The sequence below is a fragment of the Myripristis murdjan genome, chromosome 20 (assembly GCF_902150065.1).
Source record: "Myripristis murdjan chromosome 20, fMyrMur1.1, whole genome shotgun sequence".
NCBI lineage: Eukaryota > Metazoa > Chordata > Actinopteri > Holocentriformes > Holocentridae > Myripristis > Myripristis murdjan.
Genome location: NC_043999.1, coordinates 15,757,657 through 15,778,697, shown reverse-complemented (window position 1 = coordinate 15,778,697; position 21,041 = coordinate 15,757,657). Strand labels below are relative to the sequence as shown.

The 21,041-nt window shown below is 40.6% G+C and overlaps 1 protein-coding gene across 1 annotated transcript; it reads left to right on the top strand.

Annotated features, from left to right (window-relative positions):
* The first annotated feature begins 2,749 nt into the window (after positions 1-2,749).
* Positions 2,750-5,451, top strand: cbln2b (cerebellin 2b precursor). Its single transcript, XM_030079348.1, has 4 exons — positions 2,750-3,091; positions 3,495-4,097; positions 4,774-4,893; positions 5,024-5,451. Exons 2-4 carry the CDS (start codon positions 3,810-3,812, stop codon positions 5,219-5,221), a joined length of 606 nt encoding a protein of 201 aa, XP_029935208.1. The 5' UTR covers positions 2,750-3,091; positions 3,495-3,809; the 3' UTR covers positions 5,222-5,451.
* The last annotated feature ends 15,590 nt before the right edge of the window (positions 5,452-21,041 follow it).

Below are 21,041 nucleotides of genomic sequence, written 5' to 3'. Positions count from 1 at the left end.
CAGGAACCGAACTCTGTAGGAGGCTATGAAACTTAAGAGAGGTGGCTCAGAGCTGTAAGGGGCATTTTGTGATTGAAGGGCCCACTCTTTGGTAACTGAAATCAGTAAGGTTGAATATTCATTTGGGAAGACTGACACACAAAACCTACACATTGGGTGGCTGTCTGTTGAATGGAAACCTTCAGTCAACATCAAGTAAGGCATACAGATTATATGGTGTTATAATTTAATATGGAGACTGAAAAACAAACCTTAGAGAGAGCACCTTGGGAGAATTTCTTCTTCAGTTTATTGTGTCAATCATCCAACATAGTTCCGCACTGTTTTTATTTATCTCTTTTCTGAAAGTAGAGGTCCTCCCAAAGTCATGCGTGATGGGTCTGTTGTGTTTTACTCTTCAGTATGTAGAGGAACCATCAAGGTCTCATTTGGTTGCAAGTTGCATCCATCTAGGCAGATAAGGTAAGTACAGCAGATAGACTTCGGTTGGAAGTTTGTCTGATTTGGTTATCTTCTGTTTAGCTATTTCAAATAACAAGTTTTGTGTTCATTCTCCAAATTTTGGAGGGCTTTGATGCTCATATATTACTGCCTATAGTCAAAAACACACACAAAATCACAATAAAAGTTGTACCAGTGACTGTACCAGAACCGTGTTGTTTACTGTAACCTTTTCTCCGTGTTGGACATATACTCCTCATCAGGGAGACTAGCTGTTAACCCAACACTAGCAGTGAACAAACTGGGAAGATTGATGTCATTTTTCTCCTCACACTCATGCTAAGGTAGAGGTCACATCATATTGATGGAAGCACAGGAGGCGCATAGCACAGAAAAATTCTCTCTTTCTCTTCTATCAGGGTTGAAGTGGGAAAAACCTCCCTTTGTGTTTCTGAACCTCAGAATGTAACCTCATTTTAGGTATGAAGATACACAGCCTTTCAACATATAGCCACAATAATCATAATGTGGTTATTCTTGACCTCTTGACACACATGATGTGATGAGTGCTCTTGTTGTGGACCTTTGCTTTTTTTTTTTTTTTTTTTACACATTTACACATTTACACATTTTTTACATATTTTATCACAAAATATGATATTTTAAGCAGAAGCTGAAACAAGGAATGGGTTAAAGACAAACAGTAGCAGGCATAACTTGTTTGAAAGAAACACTGATTTCCTTCCATGCGGACACAGTTAATTCTGACAGACTGATTTCTTAACCAAAGTAATGACTGCTGCATCGAGCAAAATCAAACCCAAGTCATGAGGGGAATCATGCTGTTCATGCACTGTAGGTTACACAATGAGTTTTGACAACAGAAATATTGGCTTGTGTTGTGAATTGCTCAGAAAAACAATGTCAGTCGGACTGAGGCTAAGTCCCTTTTCATTACAAAAGCAGATGGCTTGCTTTAAGACCCATCATGTGATCGTCCTCTCTGTTCTTGGGAGCCAGTAGGCTCTGCTGGCTGTCAGGGAAAATAACCATAACTTCGTTGTCAGTCTAGCCGATCAGCTTGCCTGATGGAAATGCAGACCCTTTTAGGGCAACGGCAGCCTCTGGTATGGTAATGCCATGTAGACCACATGCCTTTTCCTTGCATGTCCCCGATACTTGACATTTGATGTTTTCTGTAGCTCTGTGTCCTTCTGCAGGCCTGGGGTCAGTCGTGGCTCTTGGATACCTGATGTCACTCTTATGCATGGCTTGTCAGTCAGCTCTGACAGTGTAGTATTTGTCAAATGGGCTTGGGAGAGGGGTGTGGGGACAGATGGACCATGATTAAGTTTAAAAATAATGGCTTTTCTTAGTTTTGTAAGTCATTTGGAACATAATACAAGGACATTGCATATTGATGTTGTTGGCCGTCATTCCATATTTAAGCATGTTTGTTTCATGATTTTTCTTGGAAGAATTATGTTTCATGAATTAGTGAAATATTTGCCACTGTCCTTCCTTTCCTATCCCATAGCTACTGGTATTTTGTGTATGGGATATCTTTACATATATTCCTCTACAGTAAGTCCAGCATGCACATTTAGCAGAATCTGCAACAAATCACATCTATCATTTGTTTTGAGATACATATTACAGTCCTAATTAATTTGTGTAAATGACATAAAAATTTCCCTTTTTCTATCTATTAATATGACAAATGATGTCAACCTTTCTCTATGAATGTGAGTGTCATGCATAACCCAGCCAATTAGCATATCTTTATGTAGGGAGATTGACAGCTCATTAAAGGGCTAAAGTGAAGGTTCACCACATCTGAAGCCCACTCTCACGCCCTTCAGAGGTGCTGAGCACTGATAAGGACCTCAATACACAGCTCTTCAAAGGATGGTGACATGTCAGGGAAGAACTGCAAAGAAAGGGTAAGGATGGTACAGAGAGGTGCAAGTCCTTGACGTGAAGTGAGTACTTTTCAAGGTATAAACTCCCTTCAGCCTGCTTATGTTATGTTGGTATGGTGAAATAATGTGCTGACATGACAATATCCACAGCTTAAGTTGAATATGCAAACCAAATAGCTCAAGTTTAGTATTTAAATCGGTAATACACTGTGGTGTTTCGGTGTACACATGAAACGCAGAGGTGATATATTCTGCACAAGTACTAATTGCCACTGGGTGGCGCACAAGTATCTTTATTTGGCCCATAAAAGTCCTCGTTTTGACTCAAATTAGTAACATATACATGCATGCCGAATTCACCATGCAACAGCAAGGTTATCCGCTGTTCAACCCCCTTCATCTCGGATTAATCAGGGAGAGACATGAGAAGCCCATAGCATATAAATTACAGACATTGAGAGCAAGTGATCTCTGCCGTCCCGAGAGGGCCCCTGAGCTCACAACACTGAACTGATTAATATGTAAACAAACTCATTAATCTACGCTCGTGCTCTCAATTGTGGGATACTTTTGAGTCTCACTGCAGTGGTTACATTACACTCAAAGAATGGGCGTGAATTGTCCCTCTAAAGGGAGCCAAGAGACGATTCCTTCTTTGCAACGGCGATTCAAGCCTTCAGTTGAGTCTGCGAGAGGCAGGGAGCATATCAGCAGGATGGATCGCACAGGTAATATCCCAATTTACTTTTTTCCTTAGCAAGCAAGGTCTGCAAAGTGATTGTTTTACAATAAGAAATAATTTGAACGAGACTAGAAGATCACTGGAATATATTTTTTTAATGGAAAATCGAACTTGTCTCTGAGAGTGCTGTGGTGCATATATCTACTGGGGATTATTCCACAGTAGCCTAAAAAGATAATTTCATGAATATGGGACCAACAGAGGATGAACATTAATGCCCACAACGTGAACATTTATATTTTTACTCATGCTAGGATGCCTTTCATTTTACGCGCGCCGGCTACTTTACGCACACAAAATATGTTCAAGTTTTTGTTGTCAAAAATGCAAAATAGTTCTGCTAATATTGTCCAACATAAACACTCGTATTTTGTCTCTTAAATCATCAGGATTTACAACACCAGCTGTCTGAAGACCTTCCTAAAATCAACTAAGACGCACAGGAGGGAGGGGAGTGAGAGAGAGCCGGAGAGAGTCTGAGTGCGTCTGTGTGTCAGAGGGTGTTTGAGAGAGTGAGGGAGCATCACAAACAGAGGAACAGAGAGAGAGAGAGAGAGAGAGAGAGAGAGAGAGAGAGAGAGAGAGAGAGAGAGAGAGAGAGAGAGAGAGAGAAGGGAGTAAGTCTGGACCAGGTGATCGGGTACTAACAAACCTCCAAGGGGCTGCCGGGTTGTATCAGTGTGCACAGGATCAGCGTTCCGACCATGGTGCCAGCGCGCTGCCCGGGACCCTGTGCCATGCTGGCACTGACCCTTCTCTTGGGATGCGGCGTGGCTCTCTGCCTCGGCCAGAACGATACGGAGCCCATCGTGCTGGAAGGGAAGTGTCTGGTGGTGTGCGACTCGAACCCATCTTCGGACGGAGCAGTCACCTCCTCACTCGGCATATCCGTCCGCTCCGCCGGCGCAAAAGTGGCTTTTTCCGCCGTGCGTGGAACCAACCATGAGCCGTCAGAGATGAGCAACACGTCTATGACCATCTATTTTGACCAGGTCAGGTGTCCATGCAAATTTGTCAATACAAAAGCCCATCAACAGTCGAATCTTAAACTAATTTGTCCATCAACTTAGAGACAATGGTTTCTGCTTTCCTTCGGTTGTTTCCCCATTTTTCTCTGACACAATTTACTTGACATCTATTTGGTGTGGGCGTTCATAACTTGTTAAAGGTGATGTTGCATTGATGATCCCTTATCGCTACTCAAGCTCTGTGTAATCAGAGCCCTAAGCCTCCCCTAGGTAAATAGCAGAATGTTGTTTTCTTGTGGGTATGGCTAATTTAATGCTGTGCGTAATTGGCGTAATTTGGTAATGCGGTGCCAGAATTAAGGATCATGCATGCAGGATCATTTATCACATATGCGTCTTAGGCCTTGGCAGAATTTAGATATGTGCTGTGTTGCTATTGGTTGGATGTTCCCATCAAGATAAGTTTTCACTGCCTCTGGACAGCGGCCTATTATTTCTTACGCATCAAATTGGGAATCATCCCAAACTGCGACTGAAGTGTAGCCTAAAACATTTGGCATATGAGAACCAGGATATGAATGATATGCTGCTCTCTTGTTACTAGGGATAACAGGGACAATTTGCATTACTGAAAAAAATCGTTTGCAAAGTAGAGCATGCACCTGCGGCGCTCTCTCATTGTGCGCCTTTTTGGTCACAGGTTTTAGTGAACATCGGCAACCATTTCGATCTCAAAGCAAGTGTTTTCCAGGCACCAAGAAGGGGTATATACAGTTTCAGCTTTCACGTGGTAAAGGTCTACAACAGACAAACCATACAGGTGAGCAATTACCAAATATTTGATTTGTTTCAGTCACTTCTAATCACCGAAAAAAGGCCTGATTTCAGTGCACTAGCGAAACTGAATATGAGACAAATATTGATCGCTTTCCCTCCATCATATCTCATAGGTGAACCTGATGCAGAATGATTATCCCGTTATATCAGCATTTGCCGGTGACCAGGACGTGACGAGAGAGGCGGCCAGCAACGGAGTACTGCTGATGGTTGAACGGGAGGACCGGGTCTATCTGAAACTGGAACGGGGCACCCTCATGGGCGGATGGAAATACTCCACCTTCTCAGGCTTTCTAGTCTTTCCTCTATAATCTAATAATCTGCGATGACCCACGTCGCACGGGACTCTCCTTAGGTCGAGGAACAAAAAAACATGCCATTTATTTTGAACTTATAAGACTGCCAAGGAAGCCGGCGAATATCTGTATACCTACACTCGTCCACTATCTAGTCAAATATGAACGTTTCCTTGGAATTTCATATATCCAAATTCATCAGTCAACTTTACCGCAATCTGGATGATTAAACGTTATTGATCGGCCTGTGGCGTGTGCTTGTCGGTTATTTGGATTTTTTATCGCTTGGAAAACAAACTTTGCCAACAGACAAACAGGTGTACCTGGGCAAAATGGACAAGGGAGAAGATGATAAGTGGAAGAACTTATGTCCTGGACAGGCCGAGTGTGTTATGCTCTATTTTATGTTTGTATAGCCTTAAAGAATATGGTTTCCGTCCACATGAAGTATATGGAATTAATGGACAGCCAGAGAAGAAGTGCTTTCACGCCCAAGGCATTTTTTGCACGAATGGAAGTTTTTTCTTTTTTTGTTTTGTGCTGTCCATGGTGTTGCGTTTGGATGCTGAACATATTGAAAATAAGCCAAATGTAGGCCGCCTACTATTCAGAGTTTATTAAAAGAGAAAAAGGCGACATATTTCAGCCACCGGAGACAACTTAGAGCCCTTTTATTAAAAACATTATATAATTTATAAAGTACATATTCACATTATTGTGTGTTCTACATTTCGGATCTGCGTAGCTTTGACTGATTTAATGTTCAGTGACGTTGCTCACCAAATGTACATTGTGGAAATAATAGAAGAATCCCTATATGTCCCGCTTAATAAAATATATTGTATTGTATAGGCTAAGCGCATCTATCACTTTTTATTCATATGACTTTACATGTACAAGAAAAAAAAAAACGAGTGAACTAAAAGAAATCATACCTGTAGTGGAAGTGAGAGTTTGTAAATCAAAGCAGACAAATCAAAAGGCCCGGGACTCCTCTGTTTTAACTCCACAAATACCAACGCCAGAGTCAAGTCAGTGCGCTTCAGTCTCTGTCCGAGGTGCTGAAATACACTTGGGGCCCGTTAAACTAATGCATGACTCATTGTTCATTTCAAAATAATCTGACTATGATGTAATTATCAGCCTTCTCATGAGAATCAGTGAACGAATCAAAGGATGGAGGTGATTTATATTTTTCTACGAAATTCAATTTTAATATATTAACAGAGAATAATGACTAAAGTTTTTCCCCCTCCCTTTTTTTGATTGAAAACTGTAAGACAATTACTCGAATTGAAACTTATAGGTATCCTTTATATTATTAGTAATCCGGAAGACTTATAACTTGACTGCAACTTTTAACGAGTATAGTGTCACCACCTGCTGAGATACAGGATACAGCCACTAGAGGTTGGAGTCTTTACGCAGTAAGACCAGAAAAAGAAGGATTTGGGTCTGAGAGATTAGCCGACTCCCAAATAAAACAACGATCAATTTTGATGTTGAAATAGCCGTTGGTAAAGATTAACATGAATAAGGGGAGTAAATAAGCTGCACTGTTGTCCCTCAAGCGCAAACTTCCTCCCTCCTCACCACAGTGTCTAGATTTCTGTTCCTCTTGCTGTTGTGATACAAAGGGATGCCAGAGACACGGAGACAGTATTGTTTTGGGCGTACTGTGGAAAATCAGCCCTTCGGGACATTTTCACCCCCTCCCCTCACACACGCACAGTCACGGTATCCCTGTCCAACCCAAACTCAGAGGCACGTCTGAACCGAGATGATTCAGATGATTCAGACGATTCAAAGTAAAGTCGTGACCTAACACTGTACAAGTGTCGATATCAGGCAGGGTGGCACAAGTGAAGCCAGACTGTTTCCCCCTAATGAGGCCAAAAGAATACAATAGTCTATCAAAGACAATTTATTCACAAAATAAGTAAATTTAGACACAATTCTGTCATGGGTAAACGAAGATTCTAAGTCAATCATACACAGGAATGTATTAAATATTATGGCCACTTTGTTTTCAGGCTGTGCACTGACTCAAAACCCTTATTGATTTCCGTTATTTTAAAGCTATACCAATCACAAAGGAGATAAAGAGCAGCAAACAAGTTAGTGGAGGATATTTAAGCTCTGACCAAACTGAGATGGATTGTGACAAAGAAGCTGCAGCTTAATATCAGGATGATGTCCCTAATATTGTGTACATTCAGTGTATGAGCTCCTATGGCTTGTGCAGAAAGAGGCTCAAGGCTGCAGGTTTAGGGACTAGAACTACTGTATGGAGGAGCTGCATGACTGTTCTATGCAGGTCAAGATGACTGCGCTCTCTGATGTAAGACTGCGGGGTCAAAGGGCAAATTCTGTCAGCTTATGCCTCCACTTAGTGAAGAGAAATGTAAAGGGCATGTAACCAGTTTGTGGATCTTTATGGAGCCTTCATTACGCGTTTTTATTGTTTTATTTAATTTTTGTTGTATTTAACTCAGACTTCGCCCTCTTTGCTCGGGGAGACAGGGGTGCCACACCTTTCTCTCTTAAGCAAGCTAGGCTGTGATGTGCTGACAAAAGGTCTTTAGCGCAGCATGTTCGTCTATCAGGGAGGAAAAAATAACCTGATTAAAGGTGAAAACCATCACCAAGCTAGCTTTTTAAATACTGTATGTGAAATGACAAAAATGGATGTCTTGCTTCATGCATTGTGATTCGGTTGGGTTTTAATTACGTCTGACCCGGGTTATGTTTGGTGTGAATCGTCTGCAATTAGAACAAGTCTTTGAATTATATTATATCACCTTCCATTAAAGCAGTACTTTTATTTGTTTTATTTATTTATTTATTTTTTAAATCATAATACGTTAACCAGATTTCCTTACTATTTAATAAGGAATGTGCGTCAAGTGGAACAGAATGGTTGAAGTGGAAAGGTTTAGGGTCATGTGATCCCTGAATACTCCTTCAGAGGCCTTTTCTCCAAATCAACAACAATATATGGGAAACATTGGTGAACTGAATATTTGATTTGCAGGAAGCAAAAATGTAAATTACACTGATTACTACTTTCATTTGAGCTATCAAAACAGCTAAATAATTTAAGTCTTATGGAAAAAAGATGTAAAGTTTATCAGCCATATTTATTTATTTATTTATGACATGGTCAACACAAGATGGCTCTTCAGTGAACAAATGAAGACTCTGCCACTGAGGTTTTTTTTTTTTTTTTTTTTTTAAACAGAATGCCATTCTGAATAGCCAATGTCCATTCAACACAATGTCAGCATGACGTCATTAATATCCAAATTATCTTTTTGAAAAAAAATATTACTTTTGAGAGGCAATGTAGGAAATCTGTCAGAGGGGTTAATGGGCACATTGCAATACATAACGATAATCCTGGGATTGTTGAAGCACATCTTCTCACTTTACTGTTCCTGAACAGCGGCTCACAAACACGAGAAAACAGCTAAAACAACATCATTGTTTATTCATCTGGATCGAGCGTGAACGCCAACAGCTGTTAAGTTAGAAGCTGATTTGCATTTCTAATTATCAGTATCATACATGTACGCATCTGGAAACTTGAGTTTGGTGCTCTGGCCTCTCTCACATGGATATCTTCTACCATTCTGAAATACCTTCATCTTGTGCAGAACAGAACACAACAGCTGAGAACAAAGCAGAGAGACCCGCTGATAGTGTGCTGATGCCAACAATAGGACTGCACAAAGCAGAAGCAACTGCCAGCAAATCAGAGTGATTTGGAGAGTGTATTAAACTGGCCTATAAACTGCTAATTGTGCCCATACTGGAATGAAAAGTCTATTTCAAAACGATTCCCTTAGTTAATTGAGGTAGCATGTCAAACCAGTAATCAGTAAACAGGCCAAATGACAAATGGAATTAAACAAGTTTTGATTATGGCATCTTATCAAAAAAATAACGCAAAGCCCCCACGAACAAGGTAATTCTTAATTTCACTTTACAGCGTGGGATTTTGCAGGAACAGGCGGAAGTGAAGCTGCTGACAGGGATTTATTGAAATCCTTATGTTTAATCTGAGAAGACGTCATCACTGGCTGTTTCTAACTTAAGGGCCCACCATATTAGTATCCTAATGGCACCCCTCCCATACAATATTACTTATTATCAGACATGCAACTTGTAGTCTCTGATGTAGTAAAACACCTAATGATGCCAAACCTGTGCCTAATTGATTGGGTAGAGTTCTGTGTTTGTAGCAGCACATACACGATCATCAACATTTATCAACGATGCTGGAGTATAAACCCACCATGTGTCTGCCCCCAAAGTGCAAAAGTACAATCAGTCCTCAAATATGGGGGTGCACTTTTATGGCGGCACAGATGGCATTCTACTGTGCTTTGTGGGCCACATACAGATAATTATGAAACTGGTAGCTGCCCTGAATTCATATGGCCTTTCAGCTTTTTAGAGATGTCTTTTGTTCCGAGTTGGTCGCTTGAAAGATTATGTCTTTGTGATGCACGTCCTTTGACTGCTTTTTTTTTTTTTTTTTTTTTTTTTTTTTAATTCATGTTACTATATAGGATGGAAATCCCCTGTCATAGGCTGGCTGCGCTGTGGGCCTTCACAGCATGAGGTGCAGCTCTTCTCTATGCATTAGAGTCCAAATTATGTAACAGAGCCATCAGACGGGTGTCACCTTTGGTTCCAGACTCTCATAAAGATTGTCAGTTGCTGATCAACTGGGTGGTTTTGGTGTTTCAACGCATACACAGTCTTTTCGCCATGTGCATTTATGTACATGCATGCATTGCACACACACACACACACACACACACACACACACACACACACACATCACATCACATCACATCACAGACGAGTTTAATTCATGTTCATTCAGCCTTGAACAGATTTGCAAACATCTAAACATATCTTCAAACCGCTGTAGAAAAACATTAAAACCGTTTTAGCAATAAGAATTAAAGTCTTCTGGTCTTGATTTGAAAGCTGTCCTCTGAAGATCAAGACAGCTTTGGCATTCATTTCAGCTCATCTCTTACTCTCTAAACATCTAAACATTTAATTACATTGCCTTTCATCTCCTCAATGAGTGATTTGTGAAATTTTCCCAAGGATGATTGTTGACAGGTAAAGTGGTATTTTGGTCTTGTTTCCTAGTTAACAAGGGAAATAAATTTATCATTTGTGCAAACAAGCAGAATACTATCCTCCTGCTTTCCATCAAAACATCCCCTCCACACTTTTCATTTATTTATTGTGAATGAAAAAGGGTCTCACTGGAAGAAAGGAACAACAGAAATTGAACCTTAGCCTTGCTTTATACTAAAATACTTATCTTTGCCCATGTTTTTTCCTCTATATAACAAACACCATCATACCTCATTATCTTTACAATATGTCAGAATTTAGCAGATCGATTTGATTTAGCTTCTTTCCTCACCTTGGAAAAAAATAATAAATTCAGTCCTACAGTAAATTTGATGTTTCTAAATCATGTGACAAATTCTGCCAGTGGGATGAAATGATTCAACTTACTTTCAACGATGATTCACTTGATACTTTTCTGAAAACACAACTTTTCTAGAAACGGTAATCTTGGAGGGAAAAAAGACCAAATTTGGCAGCTCATTCCACAAGCAATAAGAAAATGACACCTAATTCAAGAAAACCCTTTAAACGACCAGATTGGCAATCTGTCTCTGCAAAAATCTCTCTCTGCATATTTTTTGCACTTGGTTTAAATAATATCAGATGTTGCATTTCCGTGCTAGATTAAATCATCTGTTAAGATATTTTTGGTGCTGCCACTTTGCTTGCTTGAATTCCAGCTTGACGTACAAATTTTGGCAATCCCACAGACTGAGGCTAAACTTAACCTCCTTGACATCCTCAGACACGTTTCCTCTCTCAGCCACAGGGGCTCATCATAAACTTTTGCATCCAGGGAACCAAAATGTGATATTTAGTCACTCAATGTGGGACCTAAGCTCATAAAATATACTGTGTTGTCACTCTGTTGGCACTTAGGGACCCATCAGAAATAGGCTTATGATTCACTTTGGGTCACGACCCATAGAGCAAAAATGCAGGATTTAGCAAATACTTTAGCATACTTGCTGCCTCTGGTACTCACAAAAACAATATGACTGGTGGCTGAGCTCTGGATGGGGTAGATATTATTCCCGTATTGACTAATTATCTCTTCTTCTTCTTCTTCTTCTTCTTCTTCTTCTTCTTCTTCTTCTTCTTCTTCTTCTTCTTCTTCTTCTTCTTCTTCTTCTTCCTAATGGGTGGTAATTTTGACTGATGGAACAAGTTATGTGTTTCTGTCTCTCTTTATATATTTTTTTCCCAGTACATTCCAATACTACATTTATTTTACACTGTTCCACTGGAAACCAAAATGTGGACTTGCATTCTATCTTGCTTGAGAGACCCTCACTTTCATAAGAGAGACACCTTAACAGCCTTTTCAACATTTTTTTTTATGACTGCTGATGAGCCAGATACATTGGTATGCATGTGAAAATTTCCACAAAAATAGTATATTTTTGCCATAGACTCATTTTCTTTCGTCCTAGTCCCTGTTATGGCTGAAATTGCCTTAAGTGTGATTGTGAGCGCAAATAAGCCTTTCACAGCATTATTTTTATTCAGGCTGTTCCCAGGCAAACCTACAGGCAGTTCCTTTTGGGTCTGAAATGACGCTTAGGGGCCCACTCAATCTAATATCTAATGTGGCAGCAAGTTAAAAGGAAATGCATACTGAATGTCAGGATTTATCACCGTTTTTAATGGTCCAACCCTCTTTATATCATTTTTAAAACCTCTTTCCATAGGTTTCCCTCCAAATGAGCTCTGCTAATTTCATGGCCCACAGTAATGGCAGCATTTTGTCGGCAAAGCCACGGAGACATAACCTGCGTCAGACATAACCACCTGTGCCCTCTTCTGCTGAGGAATAAAAAAGAAGACTTTATCAAGAAGCAAATTGCTTCAGGACACTTGGACATTTTTTCCCCTTCAAATACATTTTATTCTGTATTTACAACATGTGCTACATATCCTTTTGTGTCTATAATTTTACCTGAGACTTTGCCATTGTGGTTAAGGTTGTGCACTGACCTAGCTAATTTGCACTTGAATAGAAAGACACTGATGCAAACGGAGAATACACCAAGAGGATAACATGTGGCGGTGGCTTGTTAATAATGCATTTGTTTGCCAAACAAATAAATAGACGCATAACACAGACAAACATCAGTCACAGAACCGCCTCTGTGAACAGGCCCATCCCTGAAGAAAAGGGAGGAGAGGAAAAAGAGAGAGAAAGTCTGTTTATTCCTTCTGCCACAGCCTGCAATATCCATACTGCTGAAACACGCAAATCCCCAAAGAAAATACAACCCCAGCCAAGCCCACCCCTCAGCACCCCCCACCACAGAGACAGTAGACTGCACAGAGCCAGGCAGCCCAAGCTCATATGAACAACTCCATGATGTGATGGTTCCAATACATCATCTGTCTACACATTAGATTCAGGCACAGCAAGCCTGAGAGAAAGTGTCCTGGACCCAGCACCTAACCGGTTTAACTACATTCATTAGAATGGGAAAAAACAGTGCCTCAGCACAACTAGCCTGGGTGGGTGACAAAACACACTGATATGCACGTTGTGGATGTTTTGGGCGATGGCAGATGGGGAAACATACAAGTGCAAACCCACAAATATGCACAGACACAAACACACACACACACACATGCACACACACACTGCAGCAGCAATACGATTTTTTTTTTTTTTTTTTTTACAGGTGTAGGCGTGGATTCTGGCTATGGTAATTTTATAGATCACTTGGAAAGGATATAACATTGGCTTTAATAAGGTTAGGAATCTTGCCCCTGTAACTGAAAATAGACAGTCACCAACCACAGCTAAGGAAGCATACTATTTGCTATATTGCTAATGGAATCCCATACATAATTCAATATTTGGAGCATCTCTGCCAGAGTTTAAGTTTTCTAGGAGGATGGGGCAAGAATACAAACCAGGCAACACCTTGTTTTGATAGGCATCTTTATATGAGAATAGTTTGAGCAGTGTTCTTTTTTTTTTTTTTTTTTTTTTTTTTTTGCTTTGCTTTGTTAACATGTTAAAATACCCCAGACATATGTTTCACAGCACAAAGATGCATCACATTAGATGCAATAAAGGGAGGAGAAACAAGCCAAATCTAAACACAATCATCAATTGAGCGAGAGAGTCAAACCGTCAAATGAAAGGCAAATGTTTCTATGAAACAGAAGCACCTCTTCGTTTTAGTCCTTCAGTCGTTGCTGCTCTAAGCCTGGCAAATGTTGATGCAATTTAATTTTATTGTTCACTGAAGTTTATTTCATTTACCCAGCTCTGTGATGGCATGCAGAGTTCCCATCCCTCTACCTAAAACCTGTTGTTAAACACTGAAAGATGTTTGGCGGTATTAAGTTACATCAACCTAAGCTCTGATACAATTCACACTGACAGTACACAGCCCATCCCTGGTAATACAGTGGAACATGCAATGGTAATTAGTATCCAGAGGATTAGAGGTACAAGCTTGTCCATATTGATAATATCCCTGTGGACAGTTGGATATTTGTTTTCTGCTGTCTTGTGTAAGTCGCTGGCCCATTCCCATACGAGGAATTATATATTTATTTCCTGATAGGACATCTACATATTTATTAAATTAACTTATCATCAACAAATCCAAATGTTTCTTGGATGCACACTTTTTACTTTTGCTGTATTTATGGTGCTAAGACAAGAAAGAAATCTCATTTGTCTTGTATTTTTTTCATTTACTGCACAAGTGTCACAAGTGACTTAATGCAAATTAGAGAATGCTTCAAGGAGGAAGAATGAAAAGAAAAGTGTGTTCTCAGCATAGAAATTAAACACCCTGCTATCAGTGAGACCAAAGTATAAAGTAAATAAAACAAAGCCCATAAACAAGAAGTTCCTCTGAAAACATGCAGGATGGTTATTTTAGATGATCTAGTTAGGCTGGCTCTGCTAACAGAGCCAGGCAGGCTGCAAAAGGGTTGCTGATGTTTGTTCAGCAGCTAACAAGATAATCAGCTACCAGTTAATTAGAGGTGCTGCTCAGAGCTCTCCCACCAACTCTGACACACACTGTGGCCATCAGACACTGCGGTTAGCGTACACACACTATGTTGTGACAAAGAATGGTGTTGAATTAAAATGCCCTCCAAGAAAGTATACGCTTGTGCTATGCTTTCCTTAATAAGCTGCTCTGCGTGACTGGTGATATTGGCTTTTAAAAATGAAGACAGGATATTCACCACAGATTACTTCCACCTCATCCTCTGTAATAGCTTATTTTGGACATGCTGGCAGTCACGCATACTTGTAGAAAATGTTCAATAAGACAAGGCTCTTTAACCTTTCCAGTGTGGGACCCAAATGGGGAAATTTAATCTTGGCCTAGAAATCATTAAAATATGCAAGTGCTTTTGTTGTCGGAGCACATTTAGCGACATATTTTAGGCCTGACCCATAGCTCTAGTATCACAGTGCTGCAGTGTCATAAGTTACAGCAGAAATGCCCCTGTACATAACAGACCGATATTTTTCAATAAAAATGCTTTTATAGGGAAAATATATATTTCAAGAGGGTTAGTGTCGTATCTTTTCATGGGACACAGAATTCATGACATAGTTCCTTGCCTATGCTCCTTTGAAAATTTCATTATTGATAAGTTGCGTGTTGCTGCAAGATAGATCAATGTCTCCACAGATGAGGAAATAAAAGCCTGAGCATGTCAAGCTCATCATATCATAAACATATGGGTAAGGAGGCTTGGTGGAGAGATTGAATTGAGCCCGTGCTCATCGGAGTTTCTCCACAGCCTCAGGCATCACGGGGGACCTTGAGGAATGCTACAGGCGTGTTTAAGGGCGAAAAAGAGAGAGAACTCCTCTGTAGGCTCGAGAGTTGAGGTTGATCTACGATCAATTCACCGCAGTGAGAGTAGAAATTCATCCTAACCTTCATTTCCCCCCACCTGACAAGGTATCATCCTGAGAACCTTGAGAAGGGAATGAGCAGAGATGGGAGGTCACTTTGAAAATGTAATACCTGTTTAAAACTGTATTCAGTATCGCTGTTCACTGAGACACTCAAACTCAGCAGCACTTACTTTCATTTGCTTTCTTGGTGACATTGCCTCAAAAATTTAAAGTTCTTGTAAGTGAACAATTTATTTTAATGTATAGACTGTTTTTGAGTAGTCTGTACATATAGATTATTGCATTGCATTATTGCAAAGTGTTATAATGTCAGAATCTAAATCTTCAAACATGTATAACAAGTAAACATTTTCTCTTAAAGCCTCTGTTAAAAAAAAAAAAAAAAAAATCTAATCAAATTAATATTGATTTTTTAACATCTGACAAATTTCAATCACCATGTTTTATTATTTAATTACTGTAATCCCATAACACATAAAGCGTTTCTCGCCAGTCCTGGGAATGAGCATATGTGTTTCCTCTTTGTGCTCCACGGCTGACAGAAGAGCCTCTTGTAGGAGGCTGGAGTGTGTGCTGGCTCAGATAACATGTTTAAAGGATGCGTTAGATCCAGTTCACTTTGGGGAGGACCTTGTGCAAAATCAATGCCGGCATGCTGATGAGCTTTGCACAGGTGTTGCCAGAGGCACCGTGATAATGGTCAGAGCATGCCGAATTGGACCAAGAGCAGTGATGAACCATAGGAGGAATTAATGAAATACACACAAAACCTCTCACACACACACACACACACACATAGTACACAGGTTCGTCATCGGTCACCAGTAACATCATACAAAGTTGAAAAAGGTCAGAAACACCCTCTCTGTCCAGGAAATTAAATGTAGCCACCATGACTGGCCCCTTGACTGCAGCTCTGAGGAAGATAATCGCTCCTACAAAGTGCAAACACACATATACTCTTTAGTCTAGTATAAACTGTACAATCCCACGCTGAATTCGAGCATTTTGAATACTTTAATATTCAGTATACTGAATAAAACTCAACTCAGAATTATTTAAAACCATTTAGAATTACATGACAGAGGAGCGGCGGAGTGCTTAGAAAATCCATTTTGTTCTGGTGCTAGTGTCTGGTTTGTGTTGAGATTTGCCCAATCAAAGTCCCTCCCTATCCACCCTGCCCCAGTTCTGGAATAGTCCCCATCTGGTTAGACAATCTGTTTTGATGGAAATCAGTTGTTTTTTCTCCTCTCTCATCTCCTGTCTCTGCTCTTGCTGGTCTACTTGAAGTTTCCCAGCGATCTTGGCTCAGAGGCTTTGGATGAAACTTGGGAATGATCACAGCCTCCCCAGCATTGCCATCAATGCACTGCAGCGCTTGCCTACCCAGGGGAATAGGGCCTTGTACAGTAGGATCCAATAAATGTCACCTAAAACAGGACTTAGAGATTATTAGGATGGAAAATTTAACGGTTAGGTGTCTGTCCGTGCTACTGTAAGAGGAGGCCTCTGTTAATTTTTAAGAGTTTGATTTTCATTTTATTTATTTTATTTGTCAAATGAGCTGCTTTGTGTTGTTTGTCTGTCAGTCAAGCTAATGGCCTTGCGGCTCTTTATGGGAGCTGTGTTTCATTTGCTTTCATTGTATTCTCAATCCTCTGAGATACAGATGGACTTCATTGCTCTCAAATAGCTAAGTAATTGACAAGCAAGCTTCAGCTCGAACAAAGAGGGTGGATTTCAATTAAAAAAAAAATCACTTGCTTGATATGTGAATGAAATTGATACATGAATTATGAAACACTATGATGCACATTCCAGTGTTTTTATTTTATTTTATTTTATTTTTTATTTTATTATTTTTTTTCCCAGTGGTAGACCTAAAAATCAGACACATGAAAACATCTCATTGTTACCACTGGCATGTCTCATACCTGTTGAATTAGTTCTGTAGACATTATTCATTCATAGTTTTTCTGTTTATTTCAGTTTTAAGCTGATTGCATATTGAATGGATATGTGATGAGGGATAGTTTAAGAGAAACATAAGTTAAAGCACCTGAGACAATGTTCAATTTCAGCTGGTAGGAAAGTTTTATCAGCACAGCGTACCTTTGGATGTCAGTGTTGAAAGAGTAAACACAGTTAAGAGAGTCAGCAAGAAAACAAGAGAGGGGAGCTGACTCCCCCTCACTGCCCCTCCCTTCTCTCTCTCTATGGAATAACTGTGACTACCATCACAAACTCTGTCAACAACTGCCAATGCATCTTCAGACGGTAAACCGTGATCAACCTGGAGAGACTCTACCCAGGCAGAGAGGCAAGGAAGCAGAAGAAACATCTTTTTCTCCCTCTCTCCCACCCTCCCTCCCTCTCTCTCTCTCTCTCTCTCTCTCTCTCTCTCTCTCTCTCTCTCTCTCTCTCTCTCTCTCTCTCTCTCTCTCTCTCCCTCTCTCCCCAGCATTGTGAATATTCTTTTGTGTCCTGCCTTCCTACTCCTGCCTTTCATATTGCAAAGTTTTGGGGTGTTTTTAAATGCAAAGATGGTGTGCTTTTTCTACTCCCAGAGTGCATTCCCATCCCAAAACACTCTGTCTCTATGTCTTTTTCCCCTCTCTCTCTCTCTCTCTCTCTCTCTCTCCTTTTTCACCCTCTTACTTCATGATTTCTATCTCCCACAGGTTCCACAGATGAAACCGGTGCCTCAGCACTCTTTTTCTTCCCTCCTTTCCATCTCTGCACATATCATTTTTGGTTCTGACTTTACTTCAAAGCGGTTTTAAGGCAAGTGGTTCTACCTTTCCTGTCTTTCATCTGAATGTGCATGAGCAGGATACAGCCCGCTGCTCAGGCAGAGTTCTTGGCTTCTGCACTGATACAGCAAAAAGCCTCACAATCTATAGCTGTCAAACATGAAACCCACTGATGTGCATATGCGTGGCACCGACCCTATGCACGTGTGTATGCACAGACAATCAAAAACCTCTCCAGTTGTAGTTTTTTTTTTCCCCCACTCATTCTCATGTCTTTCACATATCCTCAGGGAAAGTGAAGACAGATCCCTTTAGCAATTTCCGCCCCTCTTTAAGCCCCATGCGCGGTTGAACAGAGGGACGGAGGCCGATAACACACCACACATGAACCTTAAAACATGTCCTACATGAAAAGCTGTGCCTGTTCTGCGGTGAACCCCTTAGATTCTTGGAACACAGAACACTGTTCAGCAAGGGGTGGGCAGAAAGAAATGAAAAGAGCGCTTGATCCATGTTCGACAGTGTAGGCTGTATTTAATCCTTGCCACAGACTATAGAAGAATTGTGTTGTGTTCAGATGTACTTCACACTAGCAAGGTTTTAAGGGTGGTGCTTCAGCCTCCTCCAAAGCCACCCACCCACTCACCCCCCTCCCCCACTTCCGTCTTCGCGGGCTGTCCCAGGTGTTGTTGCATTTATGTGATTTAATAATGTAAAAAGGACAGGGGAAGAAAGGAAGTCCTTGTGACCACTCCCAGCACCCCCAGGCTGCGGTTCTTTTATAGCGATTGCACTTCCTTTGCTTCACAATGTGTGTGATGCTATTCTTTACCCCTCTGCTGTATAGGCTGTTTCTACTAACAACAGTCCCCTGGTGAATCAAATCAGGAGATTATAAGAACATTCAAACACACCAAATTGGCTTCCAGGAGAGCTTAAATCAATCTAAACTGAAAATTGCAGGGAAAGAAGCCTTGGGATATTTGGAGAAAGAGGGAGGATCCAGGCAGGGAGGGGGTGAGAGCAAACTAAGGCTGTTTTGGGTAATATGAGTGTGAAATGCCACAGCATCAATTACTGAATGATTGAGGGCAATCCGACTGTGTGTGTGCTGCCATTCAGCAGGAAGAGCGGGATATAATGGATAAACAGTGATTATGCAGAGTCCTCCAGATTGAGAATGCTCATATTTACATTGTGACACTGGGACAACAACAGCTGTATTACGGCTTGTCAGTTATGCAATATGTATTTCATTGCAGTATCTTTCCAATTACCTAATTTCTATATGGTTTCTTTATTCCAACTGCAATGTAGCGAATGCTCATCAAGATAAAATAGGAAAGAACATAGCAAATGCTGACATGCAAGATGATGTATTGTTGATTATTTCAGTGGCACATTGTCATAATATCATTACTTTATTCAGTTTTAACAACAGGACAAGGTAGCCATTAATGAGATGTTGACTCATTAACTTTGAATGAAATGAAAAAAAGAATTTAAAAAGAAAACACCTCTGAATGGCAATTAAACTAATTGGCCTATGGCATGGCCAAAAGAAGTCCTGGATGACTGTAAGTGTCATGAGACTATTGCTAAAAATCTGCTTCATTTTTTTCTATTTGAAATCCTGCAAGGGACAGCTTTCATGTGCCAAAAGCTGAACCTACATCATCCCACCTCTGTCTCTCTCTGTTTCTGTCTTTGTCTCTCTCTCTGTCTACCGCACAACCCCCCTGCTTAGTTAAGCTAGCTAAGTGATAGGCCATGGCATGGGCTTCTCCGTTCAAAAGACAGGTGCATCATTAGGGAGCTGAAGAGAGCAGTTCCTGCCCCCAGGGGAGGGATGACAGTCCATCACCGCCCTGGGGCTTACCTCACTTTGGACTATGGAAATCAAAGAGGGTGCCGAGAAATTTGAATAGAATAGGATGAAATACTTTCATACCTTTTTTATCCCATCCAATAATTATGCTGTGAGAAGAGAGCTGCTGGAAGAGAGCTAAAAAAGCTCATACCATTTTGAAGTGGTAATGATTAATCATTGAGTGAGGGCCAGGGCATTTCACAGTAAAACTGTGTGTGTGTGAGGTTGGTAAGAGTAAATAATGTGAAATTTGAGTAAATGAGGAAAAAAGGGTTGAAATGTTGCCAGAAGTATTGCATATACAACTGCAACTCTCCGTGCCAAGGTTGGCCAAGCATGACTATGGAAGAGTAAACATATCGATAATTCACAAGACCTTTAACTCCACGGACAGACACTTCTGAAATACTGTTAAAAGATGATTTTCAACTCTATAATATTCCATATATTAGTATACCGCCACTAGCACTGATCAATGCAGCACAAGACACAGAGGAAGACTTCTCCGAATATAAACACACCTTTTGATTTTGCCTTTTGAGGTTCGTCTTGAGTTAGAGCAGTTCAGCATTTCTCTGAAACTATGTGGTAACCTTGTTCTGTCAGTGCCATGGGTTTGCACAAGCTCCTGTAAAGTATGTGGCAAAGGTACAGTACTGATCTGCAGCTATTCATGCCAAACAAAGGCTCTCATTTTGATTGAACTGCAGCACCACAGAGGGCACAACTTTGGATCATAGGCTCTGAATCACATTGCTATTGTACAGCTCCCCTCACTCCAATTACTCCAAGTACTCGCGAGAGAGGCTCATGCATATGCAAATATATGTAATATGGGAATGTGACCGCATGTATTCACTCTTAAAATATTATGCAAACCTCTATATATATACGCATGCACACTCACAAGCATACCTATACACATGCACACACATGCGCACATTAATTAAGCAAGTCATGCAATGGTAGTACAAAGCCAGCAGGCATATGGCTACAAAGTTGTCTATCCTGCACCACAGTTTCTTGATTTGAAACATTATTCACTGAAACAGTAGGGATTAAAGGACCCCCCACAGTGCAATCCATTTTGGCTCCTGAACAGAAATGTGCTATCTGGGCGGTGTTCTGCTTGCCTATACACACGGGAGTCTTTGTCAA